The following is a 15,167-nucleotide window of genomic DNA, read 5'->3' on the forward strand; positions in this document are numbered from 1 at the left end:
TATAATATATATATCACCGATTTAAACCAGACGAAATTCATTTGAATTTTTACTTGCAACCGGGCAAGTTCAGCGCAGTTCGAATCCCAGTTTTTGGTTGGCGAGTGTGCTGCACCCACTCAGGGCAAATAATAAAGTTCGTTAAACGACGCGATGAAATTCCTGATCTGTGCACTTTTCCTGGCGGCGTCCTACGTGGCCGCTTCCGCCGAGGCGGAGGTCAAAGTTGAGGAGGGCGTTTTGGTGGCGACTGTGGACAATTTCAAGCAACTGATTGCCGACAACGAGTTCGTGCTGGTCGAGTTCTGTAAGTACAAAAAAGAAACTGCAAAATCCTAACAAATGTGGCGAAAATCGAAAAGCGAAATGCGAAATGCCAGTGGGAGCACCGGCCGCTAGCGCCCTCTCGCTCGCACTTGCTGATTCATGCGGCTTAGCGGCTACGTGGTCTTTCCAGGCGTCGGAGAAAATCTGTCTGCGTGGCAGTTGTTGTTAACTGGGAATCTGAAAATCGAAATGCAATGCAAATACCTAGTATTTTGCCATCCAATTGTAATAATATTTCCAGGCTAGGGGCTGGTAAATTGGTTTAGTTGATTTTTCTGCAATTTATCGTTTGTTTAACCGTTTTTATCTCTCACTACATTGTGGGAAAGAGAGTATGTGAGAGGGGAAGAGAGCGCTCTCTCATAGAAAAGTGTTGTCTCTTTTCCTCACCTGTGCGAACAAGCGAGAGGGGAGTACACTGCGGCACTTTGTGTTATTGTTGCTGCCATAAAAACCTGCTATAATTCTTAAATCCAAAATGCTAAATGCCAAAGGAAACACAAACTTGTGCGCAACAAGCATTAGTTTCTCCGTATGCTTCACTTTTATCGGCGTTTCTAAATATTGTTCTAACCCTGGGCGTGGCCACACATCCGCTTTAACAATCTTAAATGAGAACATCTCTTCTGATGGAAACAAAAGGCAACAAAAAGTCGTCTGGCAACTCTTCTTTCTTTCACCCACGAATCTAGGTTAGCCAAACCAAAACGAACCCATTTTTTTTCGCTATTTGCTTTCTATTCCGATTTTTATTCCATCTCGGATTTGGTTCTAGTTCTGACAAAATCTGGTTTCGGTCCCTTTTCCACGGCGGCGCGGCTTCTACGCAATGTTAAGTTCATTCAACTCTTTCACTGCGCGTGCCTAACGGTGTTTATCAGCCAGTGATGCTTAGCTCGTCCAACAGATTACTATTTAGCTGGAAAATAGCTACAAATTTGAGCTCAATACTAAGGTAGAAACATTTATAGTAAAACCTTAAAAATACTTCTTAATGTTGAAATTATAATTAAAAAGGTTTTATTAATCGAAAAACATGGTGAAAAATCACTTATTGCTTAAATATTCAGCAAGAGGGGCAAACTAAAAATGTATTTTTTGATCGTATGTAGTTATGTGCTTGCATTTTCACACAAAATTCGTTTTTTCTCAATCATTTATAACCATTTTACTTATATATGTTTTTTTTTCTTAGTCTTGGCAATTTTTTTTAGTTTTTGTTAAAGCATAAAAATTCGATTAATGAAAAATCATTTGTTAAATTAAAAATAGAAAAATCGCTCTAGGGTTGTTTCACTGTTTGCCAAAATCTTCATTAAAGAATAATGTTATTCTAATAAACAAATTAAAAACTTATCCTTATCTAGCAAGTGTGAAAATCACTTGAAAGATAAACCTTATTTATAGATACAAAAAAGTCCCCCCGATTTGGTCTTAAACCGACAGATATGCTAGTTTGTCATCTCAGACAGGCCAGCAATATGGCGGATTGTGTGTTTTGTTTATGCCAGCGTTTCTCCTTATTTGTTTAATTAAGTTTCGCAGTTTTTGTCGGTGTCTAAGTGTGGTTTTGTTAAGGTGACAACGTCAGCCAAGTCGATATTTGTCTGCTCATCCAAGCTCTTATCTCGGGACTACAATGATGTTTTTGGAAGCGGAACCAATGCCGGGGCCACGTCAGCCGCAGCTATAGCTAAATCGAGTGCTAGAAGCCGGGCGATAAGACAAATGTATATATAAGATTTAATCGAAGTCGTGGACGTCGTCAAGCCGGGCATTATGTCATCTGAGAGACCCCCAGTTTTTGTTTTGTGTGCGTGGATGCGCACCAAATTGCATCCGTGGCTCCAAGGCACATTCCCCCAATGAGAATCCAACACGTGGAATTTGCATAATGCCAACATCTGCTGGAAGTTATAATTGTGGGCTCTAGGGGCCCTGCTCCAGATCCGTGGCAAATTTAGCGCATATAATTGTCGCTCCAAATTTAGAATTTTACACTTGACTGACGGGGGCCGTTAGTGCGCGCCATTTAATTACGATTCAAAGTAGTTCGTGTAAACAAAAGGGTTAAAGAAAATATATATAAAAAGGGCTTTCCAAGATTTTTTGATCTTACATTTTAATTGAAATTTAGATAAACTTTTCTCAATCATTGATTGAGGAATGAAATAAATTAATGTAAACATAACTGTAGATAAGCAATATGTTCCGGAATAGCCATAATAACCATTTCAAATCTAATAAATGTTATCCAAATGGGCCATTAGCCACAATTAATAATAAAAAAAAACGTTGGCAATATAATATTTTTTTATGGTTGAAAGTTAATTTAGTTTGTCCAGATAATTTAATTTTACTTTTTTTTTGCTTTTGTCTTCCAAAATAGCTCAAATAATTTAATTAATTAAAAAACTGTAATATTTTACTTCATGAAAATGCGAAACTAATTGAAAGTATTTTCCAATGTAAACAAGATAAATAGTTTGAATTAAATGATATTAATTTTTAGCCATAAGTAAAATAAAATTGGAGTTCAATTTTTATAGAACCTGTCTGATTGAGAAAATTATCCTTTCTGAACTACAACTATGCATATTTTTAACAAACTAAAACAGTCAACCATGAACATTTATATACTAGCTAAAGTGTTATAAATATTAACCAAAATTTGATGAAAATAGTTGTGAGATTCTCTATAACTAAATAGGAACGATTAAACACAAATTATAGATAGCGTCTATAAATACTTAGTGCCATGATGAACTCGGCAAAATGCCTTCAATCGTGGGAGCAATTAAAGCTTGAAACACTCGGACTCAAGCGTAGAAAAAAAAAATTATAGTAAACCAGTTTATAAGATTGAAAAACACTGCTTTCCACTCGCTGACCTTTGTTTCCTTCTCGATCGTTACAGACGCCCCATGGTGCGGACATTGCAAGGCTCTGGCTCCCGAGTACGCCAAGGCTGCCCAGCAGCTGGCCGAGAAGGAGTCGCCCATCAAGCTGGCCAAGGTCGATGCCACCGTCGAGGGTGAACTGGCCGAGCAGTATGCCGTGCGCGGCTACCCCACTCTGAAGTTCTTCCGCAGCGGTGCTCCCGTGGAGTACAGCGGTGGCCGCCAGGCGGCCGACATCATCGCCTGGGTGACCAAGAAGACCGGCCCACCGGCCAAGGACCTGACCAGCGTGGCTGACGCCGAGCAGTTCTTGAAGGACAACGAGATCGCCATCATTGGATTCTTCAAGGATGCCGAGTCGGAGGAGGCCAAGACCTTCACCAAGGCCGCCAACGCTCTGGACTCGTTTGTCTTCGGTGTGAGCAGCAATGCCGACGTGATTGCCAAGTACGAAGCCCAGGACAATGGAGTGATCCTGTTCAAACCTTTCGACGACAAGAAGTCCGTGTTCGAGGGTGAGCTGAGCGAGGAGAACATTAAGAAGTTCGCCCAGGTGCAGTCCCTGCCCCTGATCGTTGACTTCAACCACGAGTCTGCTTCCAAGATCTTTGGCGGCTCGATCAAGTCGCACTTGCTGTTCTTCGTGTCCAAGGAGGCCGGCCACATTGAGAAGTACGTGGACCCCCTGAGGGAGATCGCCAAGCAGTACCGCGACGACATCCTGTTCGTGACCATCTCGTCTGACGAGGAGGATCACACCCGCATCTTCGAATTCTTCGGCATGAACAAGGAGGAGGTGCCCACCATTCGTCTGATCAAGCTGGAGGAGGACATGGCCAAGTACAAGCCCGAGTCGAACGATCTGTCTGCCGAGACCATCGAGGCCTTCCTCAAGAAGTTCCTGGACGGCAAGCTGAAGCAGCACCTCCTGTCCCAGGATCTGCCCGAGGACTGGGACAAGAACCCCGTCAAGGTGCTGGTCTCCAGCAACTTTGAGAGCGTTGCCCTGGACAAGAGCAAGAGCGTGCTGGTCGAGTTCTACGCCCCGTGGTGCGGACACTGCAAGCAGCTGGCTCCCATCTACGACCAGCTGGCCGAGAAGTACAAGGACAACGAGGACATCGTCATCGCTAAGATGGACTCGACTGCCAACGAGCTGGAGAGCATAAAGATCTCTTCCTTCCCCACAATCAAGTACTTCCGCAAGGAGGACAACAAGGTCATCGACTTCAATCTGGACAGGACTCTGGAGGATTTCGTTAAGTTCCTCGATGCCAACGGTGAGGTGGCCGATTCCGAGCCCGTCGAGGAGACCGAGGAGGAGGAGGAGGCGCCCAAGAAGGACGAGTTGTAAATCCAACAATTACCACAGCCCCACACACATCTACACAGAAACACACACGAAAATCCAACAACTACGAACAGCAACATCCGTGTAACAAACAACAAAAAGCCACAACTAGCAACGTACATTCTGTAGTTTATTTCTAACGTTTCGGCGCATGTGGGCGTCCAGAGTTTCCCCATCCGGCGGCTGAGTTTTTGTCAGGCGCTCGGATTGGGTTAGCTGGTCGCGCACTTCGCCATCGAAGCATTTTGCCCGCCCTCGGTTTTTTATTCGCATACTTACTTTCGTTGTACTGCAACGTAGATTTTAAACGCTCTCAGCGCGATGTTACGTCCGCCGTCTGCGTAAACTTAAAATTCAGTTTTAATGAAGAATGAACGAAAGCGATAAATTTAAATATCTAATTCTTTAAGTTTTCTATTTTGGAATTTTTAGAATCATTGAAAGAACTGATTAAGAACGTAACAAATAAAGTTGGTAACAACATTACAAAAATGGCTTGTAATTTTGGTTTATAAGAATTTGGGGGAATATAAAAAAAACATGAAAGGAAGCAAACTTTCGGCAAGCAGATGTATATATATACTATATTTTTAAAACTACTAACTACTTCATGATTTTTCACTAATAAAAAAAAAATTGTTTTAAGTAGAAGAAGCGTAGAAATGGACAGAAATGGATTGAAGTATATAGTGTTGCTGATCAAACTTCTGAATGGAAAAATTATAATAGTGATTTACAAACAAACAAGGTCACAAGCGGTTTTTATAACTAGGGAAGTTGGCTTAAAATCGGACTAAAACATGTAAATAGCGTTTTTTTTTTTAAATTAATTTTTCCCGATTTTCTATCGCTATCGAAATTTGATACCTCTAGTTATTTGAGTCAAGTAAGATGTAACAAATTACTTGTAAATGAAATTCAAAGTTTTTTTATAGTTAGAATTAACCGATTTATTTCAAATAAGCATCATTTTTTTCAGAAATGGATTGCCACTTTGATGATAATTTCATGATACCCGTCTCATAAATAACTTCGTCCTTATTTGCAAAAACTGATCCTCTCTTGTGGCTAATTTTACACTATCCAAATCGTTCGATATTGATAGGAAAAGGTGGTAGTTACTTGGTGCGATGTCCGGGCCATCAGGTGGATGCATAAGAACCTCCCACCTGGCGAGTTGCTATTGATGTGCGTGGTCTAGCGTTGTCCTGAGGGAAAACAATTCCTTTCCTGTTGGCCAACGCGGTGCGCTTCTGGACAATTTCCTTCAGACGGTCCAATTGTTGACAGTACAAGCCCGAATTAAGTGTTTGGCCATAGGGGAGCTGCTTATAGTAGATTAATCTTTTTGGCCGTCAATCCTGGCTTAGCCACCACCTGGGCCGGCTCACCATCCGCTTCAAAAACGGGTCAGTTTTGTTGCGATTAGGCAGCTATTCGCAGATCGAAATTCGGTGCGAAAGAATTTTTTTTGATAGCTCATGTGGCACCCATTCATCGAGCTTGTTTGTGTAACCAGCCTTTTTTAAATAATTTCAAACTGTTCAAACTGGGCAATGGAGGTGCAGTAATGCTTAAACGACGGTCAGACTTAACGATTTCCATTATTTTGTCAGCATTTTTGACGATTGACCTTCCTCAGCGTGCCTCATCTAGAGGTGGAGAACTATCGATGGCACTATCGACACTATCGATGGTTGGGCGCTATCGAGCCACTATCGATAGCAGCAGACACCTTCGATAGCGGCCCGTCCACTATCGATAGTGCCATCGATAGCGGGCGTCTCACATCGCTAAAATACTTTAACGCGCATTTCACACACAACTTCACACAAACAACTGAAAAATTGTTAAAATTGACGGGAATTATAAAAAAAACTATTAAAAATGGAACGCTTTTTAAAAAAAGGTATGTTTAATGTATTTTGCATAAGTATTTTGATGGATAATGTGTTGCATTTAAGGTACACGTCGGAGGTCCGCAACACCTACTGCGCCAAGTCCAAACAAACAGGACTGTGATTGCACCAGCACGGACTCTGAAAAAGATGTTCTCCCCGAAAGCCAAAAGAACTCTAAAAGGAGTAAAATATCAACTGTTTGGAAGTATTTTAAGAGGTCCGACGACAAAAAACTTGCCAAATGCCTTGACTGTGGCAAGGAATATAAAACAAGCGGCAATACATCAAACTTGCGCGACCATATAAAAAGGTTTCATCCCAGCTTGGAACCGGACTCTAACACAACAGCTGTAAAAAGGAACGACACTGCGTCTACAAGCAGCAGTTGCAGATCGAGTGCGGACTCTGAAAAAGATGTTCTCCCCGAAAGCCAAAAGAACTCTAAAAGGAGTAAAATATCAACTGTTTGGAAGTATTTTAAGAGGTCCGACGACAAAAAACTTGCCAAATGCCTTGACTGTGGCAAGGAATATAAAACAAGCGGCAATACATCAAACTTGCGCGACCATATAAAAAGGTTTCATCCCAGCTTGGAACCGGACTCTAACACAACAGCTGTAAAAAGGAACGACACTGCGTCTACAAGCAGCAGTTGCAGATCGAGTGTGAACTCTGTGGCTTCCTTGTTCAAAAGAGCTGTCCTGTACGAGTCGAATTCTAAGCGAAAGACCGACATCGACAATGCATTGACAGAAATGGTCGCTAAAGATGTACAGCCATACAACATTGTGGAAAACGAAGGTTTTATCAAATACAGTCAGGTATTGGATCCTCGTTATAAATTGCCAAGCAAGACATACTTGCGTGATGTGCTTATGTCCAATCTGTACAAGGAAACCTCTGCCAAATTGTCATTGATATTTCAAGAAGTGACGGATGTATCAATAACTTGTGATTTGTGGACATCGAGTGCCAATGACAGTTTTTTGACGGTGACGAGTCATTTTGTTCATAACTATGAACTAAAAACAGCATCCTTGGCTACAAAAAAACTGTTAAATGTAACAAATCACTGTTCGCAAAACATTGCAGATACTTTGCGAAATATTCTAATTGATTGGAACATTTTTAATAAGACCGTGTGCATTGTAACTGATAATGCCAGCTCCATGCTTAAAGCATGTGCAATATTGCAAATTCAAAATCTGCCATGCTTTGCGCACACAATCAACTTAGTTGTGCAAGATGCATTAAGAGTTGATGACGCAGTCATAAAAAATTTATTTACCAAGTGCAAATCAATAGTTCGATTTTTCAAACAAAGCCCGATTGCTAATGAAAAATTTAAATTAGCACAAGAAGGTACGATTTATACTTTGCTGCAAGAAGTACCAACAAGATGGAACAGTTTCTTTTTCATGATTGAGAGAATTTTAAAAACAAATGATGCCATTGCCAAAGTCCTATTAGGAACCACAAATGCACCTCAGCCATTTACGGCTGACGAAATACTTGTGTTAAAAGATATGGAAAAAATATTGTCTTTCTTCCAGCAAGCAAGTGAAAAAGTTTCTGGTGGAAAATATGTAACCATATCTCTGATTATACCCATGGCATATGGGCTTCTGCGGAAAATCGAAAAATTCTTGCCAGAAACTATGCAAGGAAAAACAATCCAAAATATATTAATGGAATCAATAAAGAAACGACTCTCAATTTATGAACAAAGAAATGTATGTATGATGGCAACATTATTGGACCCACGTTTTAAAAAAAATGGTTTTCAAGACGCTTCAAACGCTGAACAAGCATCAACCTTTTTTGAAAACGAACTGGCCCATTCGTCAATCGAAGAGTCCAGAAAGGATCTGACCATCGCAGCGGACACAAGTACCCAGGACACATTTTTTGATTTTTTGGGTGAACGATCAGATAGCAAAATCGGAAACGCACGAGTGGATGCTATACTTATTAAAAGGCAATATCTGGAGAGGGCAATTGTCAGTCACGATGTGGACCCACTGTTATGGATTAAGGTATGATTCGAAAACAAATTATAAGTTATCAATATTTACATACGTATTTTACTTTTATTCCAGGTTAATCAAACTGATCTTCCCTGCATAAAGGGCCTCTTTTGCAAATACCTTTGCATTCCCGCAACATCCGTAGAATCGGAAAGAGCTTTTAGCAAGGCAGGGCAAATTGTTTCCGAGAGACGCACCCGGCTCAAAGAGAAAAACATTAACATCCTGTTATTTTTGAATCAAAACTTTTGGTTAAAATAAACCATTTTTCTTAAAAACTTAAAAAAAAAATTTTTAATTTCGGACGATATTATCGGTGACTATCGATGGTACTATCGACACTATCGATGGTTTGAAAAAAACAATCGCTCACTATCGATGGCGCCGACTATCGATAGTTCTCCACCTCTAGCCTCATCTTTAACATCAAAATTTCCAGAACGAAATCGACGAAACCAGAATTGGGCATGGTTGGCCGTTACAGTATTAGGGCCATATACTCCACTTACATTTTCAGCTGCCTGGCTTGCGTTTTCTTCTTTATCAAAGAAAAAATTGTAAAAAATATAGCGAATTTTGTCTTTGCCGGTCTCCATATTTAACGAGCTCTCAACGCGTTTGCTCCAGAATTCATTTTGTTATATGAAAACTAAATTAAAAACAACGTACATAAATTGGTTTTATATTGCTTTCGATAGTGTGGGCAATATATCGATATTGGTATCGAGGATTCGTGCGACAGTTCGTGTAGTGCTGTGAAACTTCTAAGTGTCTCAATGTTCGTAAATTTGAGATTTTCCTGTTTATACTGACGTTTGCACTGACTTCAAGAATTTTTATAATAAATGGTCTGGAATTCTTAAGTTAACTAACATTAACAGAATTTTAAATATTTTATTTTTAAACTTATGAAATATCACAAAAATAAAATTAGTTTGTTTTCTTTTAAAAAATAATGTTATTAAATAAACACATAGAATTCATCAATTATTTAATACAAAAATCGTTTTATAATAAAATTATTTATTTGCTGTAGAGGGAAGGCAAAAGTTACAAGCTTAGGCTGCCAAAATATTTCGGCCAAACATATTTAAATTATCATGAATAGTTCAAAAAAATTATAATTCAGAAATTCATGAAATTGTGAAGAGGTGGTGTATAAACGGTGTGTCGGCCACAGGACAACCTTTTCCAACACTGCCAAAAACGACGGCATCTACGCGTTTCGTTCCCACGTTGTCCTGAATCATGCATTTAGATTATTTGGCTTAAAGGTTTAACTGATTATGGAGGTAATTACGTGAATTCTAAACTTGAAAGACATTTAAAAATAAAGCAGAAATTTAACAAATCAGATAGTGTTTTATTCCAAAGAGGAATAAATAAGGGAACACGCTCCTTGAACTCAACATGAGTAGGAGAATATCACGATGTGCGATTAACTGGAGATGCGCGCCGCATAAACGCAAAATTCATCCGACGAAGCTCTTAATCGGTACTGCTCCTGCTCGAAATCCAAAAAAATATATATAAACAGTACACATACTACAAATATAATATGTTTGGACCCGGTCAGGTGTGCAGTGCGTTAGTGCTTTATCACGGACCATCGAAATTCCCCGCGTAGTGCGATCTCCCTGGCAGAAATACACATTTTTTTTTTTTGTTGGTATGTCTTTCATTTTTGGCCTTTTCTTCGGGGGTCGAGGCGGGGGCGCTCCGACTTTCACTGCAATAACGAGTTATTTTGGATCGGCTCGAATTATGTAGTTAATTTGCATGCATTTTTGCAGCACCATGAGCTGTTTGGTGGTCAGGAACAGGAACCGGAAGCGGAACAGCGGCAGCACGCCGGACGACTTCGACAAGGTCAGCACTCTGGCCAATGCGGATGGCCATCCGGAGTGCGTGTCGCCAGTTACGGAACGGGACCAGGAGCCGGACTCGCAGGCGGAGCCGGAGTTCGGCCATCTGAATGAGACGCGGCGCAAGATTCACGATGCCATTGCGGCCCTGAACGATGATAGCTTCGATAAGCGCATGGCCCGCTTGCTCATGCAGTACGAAAGGTAAGTACGCTCACACACACACACACACACACACATACAGCCAGGTAATCCAGGTAATGAATACCAACCCTCGTTAATCTTTCAGTGCCATACGGGAGGAGTTCGAGCGGGCCCAGTACTTGCCCCAGAAGTGTCGCAAACTGGCGCGCATTCTAACCGGTCTCACCGACGTCATCCACACCATGGTCCAGGGTCGGGCCCTGCAGCAGGACGAGGGGTACAGGCAACGCATGTGCCACATCGTCGGCTACTACATATCCTGCGAGCTCTGCTCCGCCCAGGAGCCGGTGGAGAGCGAGGAGTGCATCATCAATCGCATCAACAGTTGCCTCAAGCTCTACGTGGAGTACGGAGAAGGTGGCGCCGGCGTCCACCGGGAGCATGTGCTGCGCACTCTCCTCGCAGCCCCCAAACTCTTCAACAGAGCCAGCATTTTGTCCATGCTGTACAGGTACGAATTGTTAAACTTAACTAGGTTGATCCAAAAAAAAATAAAAATGGGCAACATATGGTCATTATTTACCATGTTAATTCAAGCTTGTATGTCATCTCCGCATCAAATGACACACAAAATGTATACAACAGTAAAGCTTTTAACTTGTTTTCGACAAGATCTCGTTTTTGTTTATTTATGAGAGCCGATCCCAAAACTGCCAAACCATTAATCCAACTAAACCATAATACATAATGGCTTGGCTAAAAATTTGCCCTCTATTTATAGTACTTTATTTAAAAACAAAATAGTGCATACGTTTTATTAAAAGGTTTCCTTTACTTAAATGAAATATATATTTAAACTGTTTGGAATTTAAAACGATTTCTTTCTTCCACAGCTGCCTTTTTCCGCACTGGTCGATGCCCAGCGTTATGATTCAAGCGGAACTGCCAGATAAACTCTACATCGAATACATACTCATTTTCTACTACTGGCAGCGTCTGGAGTCGGATGAGTCGGTCAAGGAGCGAATCGTAGAGTTTGCCGAGAAGTTCATGAGGCCCTCGAAATCCCTGGCCTTGAGAAGTGTCTATGCGCCGTACTTGCCCAAATTTACAGACCGGAGCACGGCCACGAGCACCATATTGAACCATCTGCGTAAGAGCAGCTGCACCAGCCTGCATGTGGTCAGCAAGGTGGACAATCGACCGCCGCAGTCCAACGAAGTGGTTAGTTTGCTAGTTTCATTGATGTATAAGCAAATAGTCTTTTAAATATCCCTCCAAGCTAGCAACACTGAGGGCTTAGTTGTTTGGTCTTGTGATATCTCAATATTCCAAAGAACGCTTCCTTCAACGTGTTGCTCTCTTATTGGCTTAACTATGATGTCTTAGTAAAAGGTCTGATTCGGACAAGCGAGTGAAGCAGAAGCCACTGTCGGCGCAGTTAGTCGCGTGACGGGCAGTGACCGGCTCCATTACGCTGTCCCAAAATGACTACAACCTCAGCTGAGTGCCTCACAACACCCCTAGAGATATATAAGCTTTGATTTTGCACTTTTTACTGACATTACTTGGTTAACTTTCGACCAACAGGTAGTCAGCTCCGATGATGACGACAGTTGTCCAATGTGGGACATTTCGGGTACGCCGACATCATCACTGAACTGCCATCCGCCCGTTTTCCTTCAGAATCTCTGCCAGAATGCCCGCCAGTTGGAGCCGTGCAAGCGGGCCAATGCTCTCTTCAGCGGCATCGACAACTCCATCGAGATCGTCGAGTTGCGCGACTCCGACGACGACGTGGAGATGTTTTCGGTGAACTTCAATGTGCCTGCCAATGTGGATGGCATCATCTCGAACTCCAACTCAAACGATTCGGCGCATCAGACGACGGCGACCACGATCCTCGGCGAGGACGACTCCGTGCCGGTCACGCGCATCTATCCCAGTAACCTGCGCACGTACGAAAGGGCAGTGATTCCACCCACCACCTACACAGTGCCGCGCATCGTGAACAGTTACAGCTGCCGACGGGATAGCCTCCATTTGGTGTCGACCACAGCGCCGCATCTCGTCGATCAGTGCGTGCAGACCTTGGAGGAGGAGGTGGGGGAGGAGGAAGAGTCGGATGATCTGGTTGAGGAGCATCAGTACACCAGTGCCCTCGGCCAAAGTTTCTTCCCGCGGAGCAGCAGTGCCAGCGATGCCAGTGGTCAACGAACCCCCCTGTACCACTGCCGTCAATCTTCTAGTCAGAATAGCAACTGCAGCGAGTCGTCGCTGCTCAAGAAACAGGTTACCTTTAGTCCCCGGCACCTGGTTGCCACTGCGCCGACTGCCAAGGCAGGAGTATCTAAGAAGCCATCCATCAAACAGTACATGACCAAGTCCCCGGTGAATGGGGCCGGATCTCTTCGCTGGAAAGCAGGTATGCACAATCATTTTATTGCTGTTTCACGTACATTTATTTACACATAAATCTACTGTAATCTCCGTTTCAGAGCACCACAAGGCCAGTGCGAAAATGTTCGCCAAGCTAGATGCCAAAATCAAGGCCCGGAATGAAGTCATTAATGTCGCCGCCAGTCAGCTGACACCCACAACCAGCAACGCCTCTAGTGGTACACCCACCAAGATCTCGGCCACGCCCACCCGCATCCGGACAACGAATAGAGGGCAGAGAGTTGCCTTGCCCACGCCGCCAGCTTCAACGCACAGTTCGAGCAGTCCCTGCCAGATACAAAGCGTATCCACTGACAACCAGAGCTCCAGCGATTGGGGCTTCAGTCGTCGCTGTTTTTCCAAGGCCGATGGCGATGATGTGAGCTACTACAACCACCTGCTTACCCTGCAGCGGGAGAATATTCGCCGACGTAGGCTAAACAACCAAAGGAAAAAGCCCGGAAAAGCCAACCATAAGGTGGAGAAGCCGGTTGATCAACAAAGTCTGCTCAAGCAGGCCACGAAACGATGTCGGAAGCTACGCGTTCTAAACGCCAAGCGGCGAAAGGAAGTCCAACAGCTGGAGCAGGACTTGGCCATCATTCGGCAATCAGCGCCGCATAGATTGCCACAAATAAGACTGAAACGTTTGAGTCTCAAGGGCCTGAAAAGGTCACACATAGCGGACGAAGCGTTAAATGGCCATGAGCACATAGATAAGGTGGATACAGGTGGCCAGTTACAGGAACGAATTTCGCTGGAGGAGATGAACCTGCCACGAGATGAGCGGAAACGCAGCCAGGAGGTGAATGAGCTGGTGGAACAAGAGAACAAACAGACTCCAGAACAAACGGAAGAGAAGAGGAAAGTGGTGGGACGCCATGAGCATGAGCATGAGCACGATCAGGAGCATCAACAGTTTCTGGAGGAGCAGCTGCTGCAGGAGCAACATCAACTGGAGATGCACCACGAGCAGCAGGAGGAACTACAGCAGGCAGGGGAAGAACCAAATCTGGTAGAGGATCAACAAGAGGCAGAGGATGATCAGCTTCCGGTGGAGAATGAACACCAACCAGAAATAGAGTCACCTCAGCTAGAGGATCCAGACGAGGAAGATCCAAACCAGGATGAGGATCAAGAACAGGCAGTAGATCAAGTCGAGAGTGGGCAACACCAGGTCGAGGATCAAGATCGAGCAAAGGAGAAACTACTTCAGATAGAGGAGCAAAAGCAGCTGTTGGAGGAGCAGCAACAGAATGGGGAAGACAAACAGCAGCTAGTGGTTATCCAGCAATTCGAGGGGGAGATCGAAGCACCACTGCAACGCAAAACGCGCAGGCGAAGGCGGCGTGTGAAGCGTTTTCCTTGGACGCACATAAAAAACAAAAAGAAAAAGCAGGTGCTATTGGCTTACCCACTGGAGTTTGAGGCATATCCTGGTCTTGAAACCTCACCCCCCGCACCACCCGAGCCAGCTCCAGATGAGGAGCCGTCCGCGGTTCCAGCTGCCGAGCCAAGATCAGAGCCTGCCTATGAGTTCGACCAGGATATGGTGCCCGAGGTGGGCAACGAACTGGAGATCGCTGCTCCTGTTCTTGCCGCCGAGGACGAAGACGAAGACAGCAGTGCGATGCTGTCGCCGTCGCACAACCTCGAACTGGTGACTAGCCATGTGCCCGTGTACTTGCTCAACGGCGAGAGTCGCGATGTCAGCACGCCCCTGTCCAGCAGTCCGTTTAGTGCCAGCGGTTCGGAGCCATGTGCCACATCGAAGGATTAGTTTAGGAAGCCCCCCACCAAAACCGAGTTTTTGTTTTTTTTCCAGTTGCCAATGATCCCATCCCATCCCAATGATCACGGCCTGCAATAGTATTTATGATTTCACTTTTGAAGAGACGCCTGTAAAACTGTTGTTGCACTGTAATACTTAGGTTTAATGTAGTTAATTAGGAATTGTTGAACGTTATAATTTCTATGTTTACACACTTTTATTTGCAATACACGATTCCCATTGAACTCAACGCGTACCAAATCCCCGGCATCATCCATGTCAATTTTAACAAATAAAATGAAATTATTAGTGTATATTGTGCGTAAAATAATAATCTAAGCGGCAAGTGTTTCATTGTCTTTTGGGTGGGTAGTGTTCCCTGGTATTGCCTGGAATAGATTTTTTTTTTTGTATTATTTATTATTTCTATTGTCTAAAATAC

General features: G+C 43.4%; 3 protein-coding genes across 8 annotated transcripts; all 3 read left to right on the forward strand.

Annotated features, from left to right (window-relative positions):
- Window positions 1-29: 29 nt before the first annotated feature.
- On the forward strand, window positions 30-5,064 carry LOC108136119 (protein disulfide-isomerase). The gene is made up of 2 exons (XM_017257102.2): window positions 30-307; window positions 3,245-5,064. The coding sequence occupies exons 1-2, from the start codon at window positions 154-156 to the stop codon at window positions 4,579-4,581; spliced, it is 1,491 nt and encodes a 496-aa protein (XP_017112591.1). The 5' UTR covers window positions 30-153; the 3' UTR covers window positions 4,582-5,064.
- A 1,210-nt stretch (window positions 5,065-6,274) lies between these two features.
- Window positions 6,275-8,797, forward strand: LOC108136149 (zinc finger BED domain-containing protein 4-like). Of its 5 annotated transcripts, none has more exons than XR_005977232.1 (4): window positions 6,275-6,487; window positions 6,543-8,212; window positions 8,268-8,515; window positions 8,579-8,797. XR_005977232.1 is itself a non-coding variant. In XM_041708265.1 (4 exons), exons 1-4 carry the CDS (start codon window positions 6,466-6,468, stop codon window positions 8,765-8,767), a joined length of 1,917 nt encoding a protein of 638 aa, XP_041564199.1. In that variant the 5' UTR covers window positions 6,298-6,465; the 3' UTR covers window positions 8,768-8,797. The 5 variants fall into 5 exon arrangements, 3 of the variants coding, with proteins under 3 accessions (XP_041564199.1, XP_041564200.1, XP_041564198.1); XM_041708265.1 differs by having other exon boundaries at window positions 6,298-6,487; window positions 6,543-6,870; window positions 7,138-8,515; XM_041708266.1 differs by having other exon boundaries at window positions 6,298-6,487; window positions 6,543-6,626; window positions 6,894-8,515.
- Window positions 8,798-9,779: 982 nt separating this feature from the next.
- LOC108136139 lies at window positions 9,780-15,039 on the forward strand. Of its 2 annotated transcripts, none has more exons than XM_017257134.2 (6): window positions 9,780-9,798; window positions 10,300-10,575; window positions 10,661-11,026; window positions 11,409-11,739; window positions 12,106-12,940; window positions 13,014-15,039. In XM_017257134.2, exons 2-6 carry the CDS (start codon window positions 10,304-10,306, stop codon window positions 14,732-14,734), a joined length of 3,525 nt encoding a protein of 1,174 aa, XP_017112623.1. In that variant the 5' UTR covers window positions 9,780-9,798; window positions 10,300-10,303; the 3' UTR covers window positions 14,735-15,039. The 2 variants fall into 2 exon arrangements, with proteins under 2 accessions (XP_017112623.1, XP_041564115.1); XM_041708181.1 differs by lacking the exon at window positions 9,780-9,798 and adding an exon at window positions 9,964-10,175.
- The last annotated feature ends 128 nt before the right edge of the window (window positions 15,040-15,167 follow it).

The sequence above is a fragment of the Drosophila elegans genome, unplaced genomic scaffold (genome assembly GCF_018152505.1).
Source record: "Drosophila elegans isolate 14027-0461.03 unplaced genomic scaffold, ASM1815250v1 contig_208, whole genome shotgun sequence".
In the NCBI taxonomy this organism is placed as follows: Eukaryota; Metazoa; Arthropoda; class Insecta; order Diptera; family Drosophilidae; genus Drosophila; species Drosophila elegans.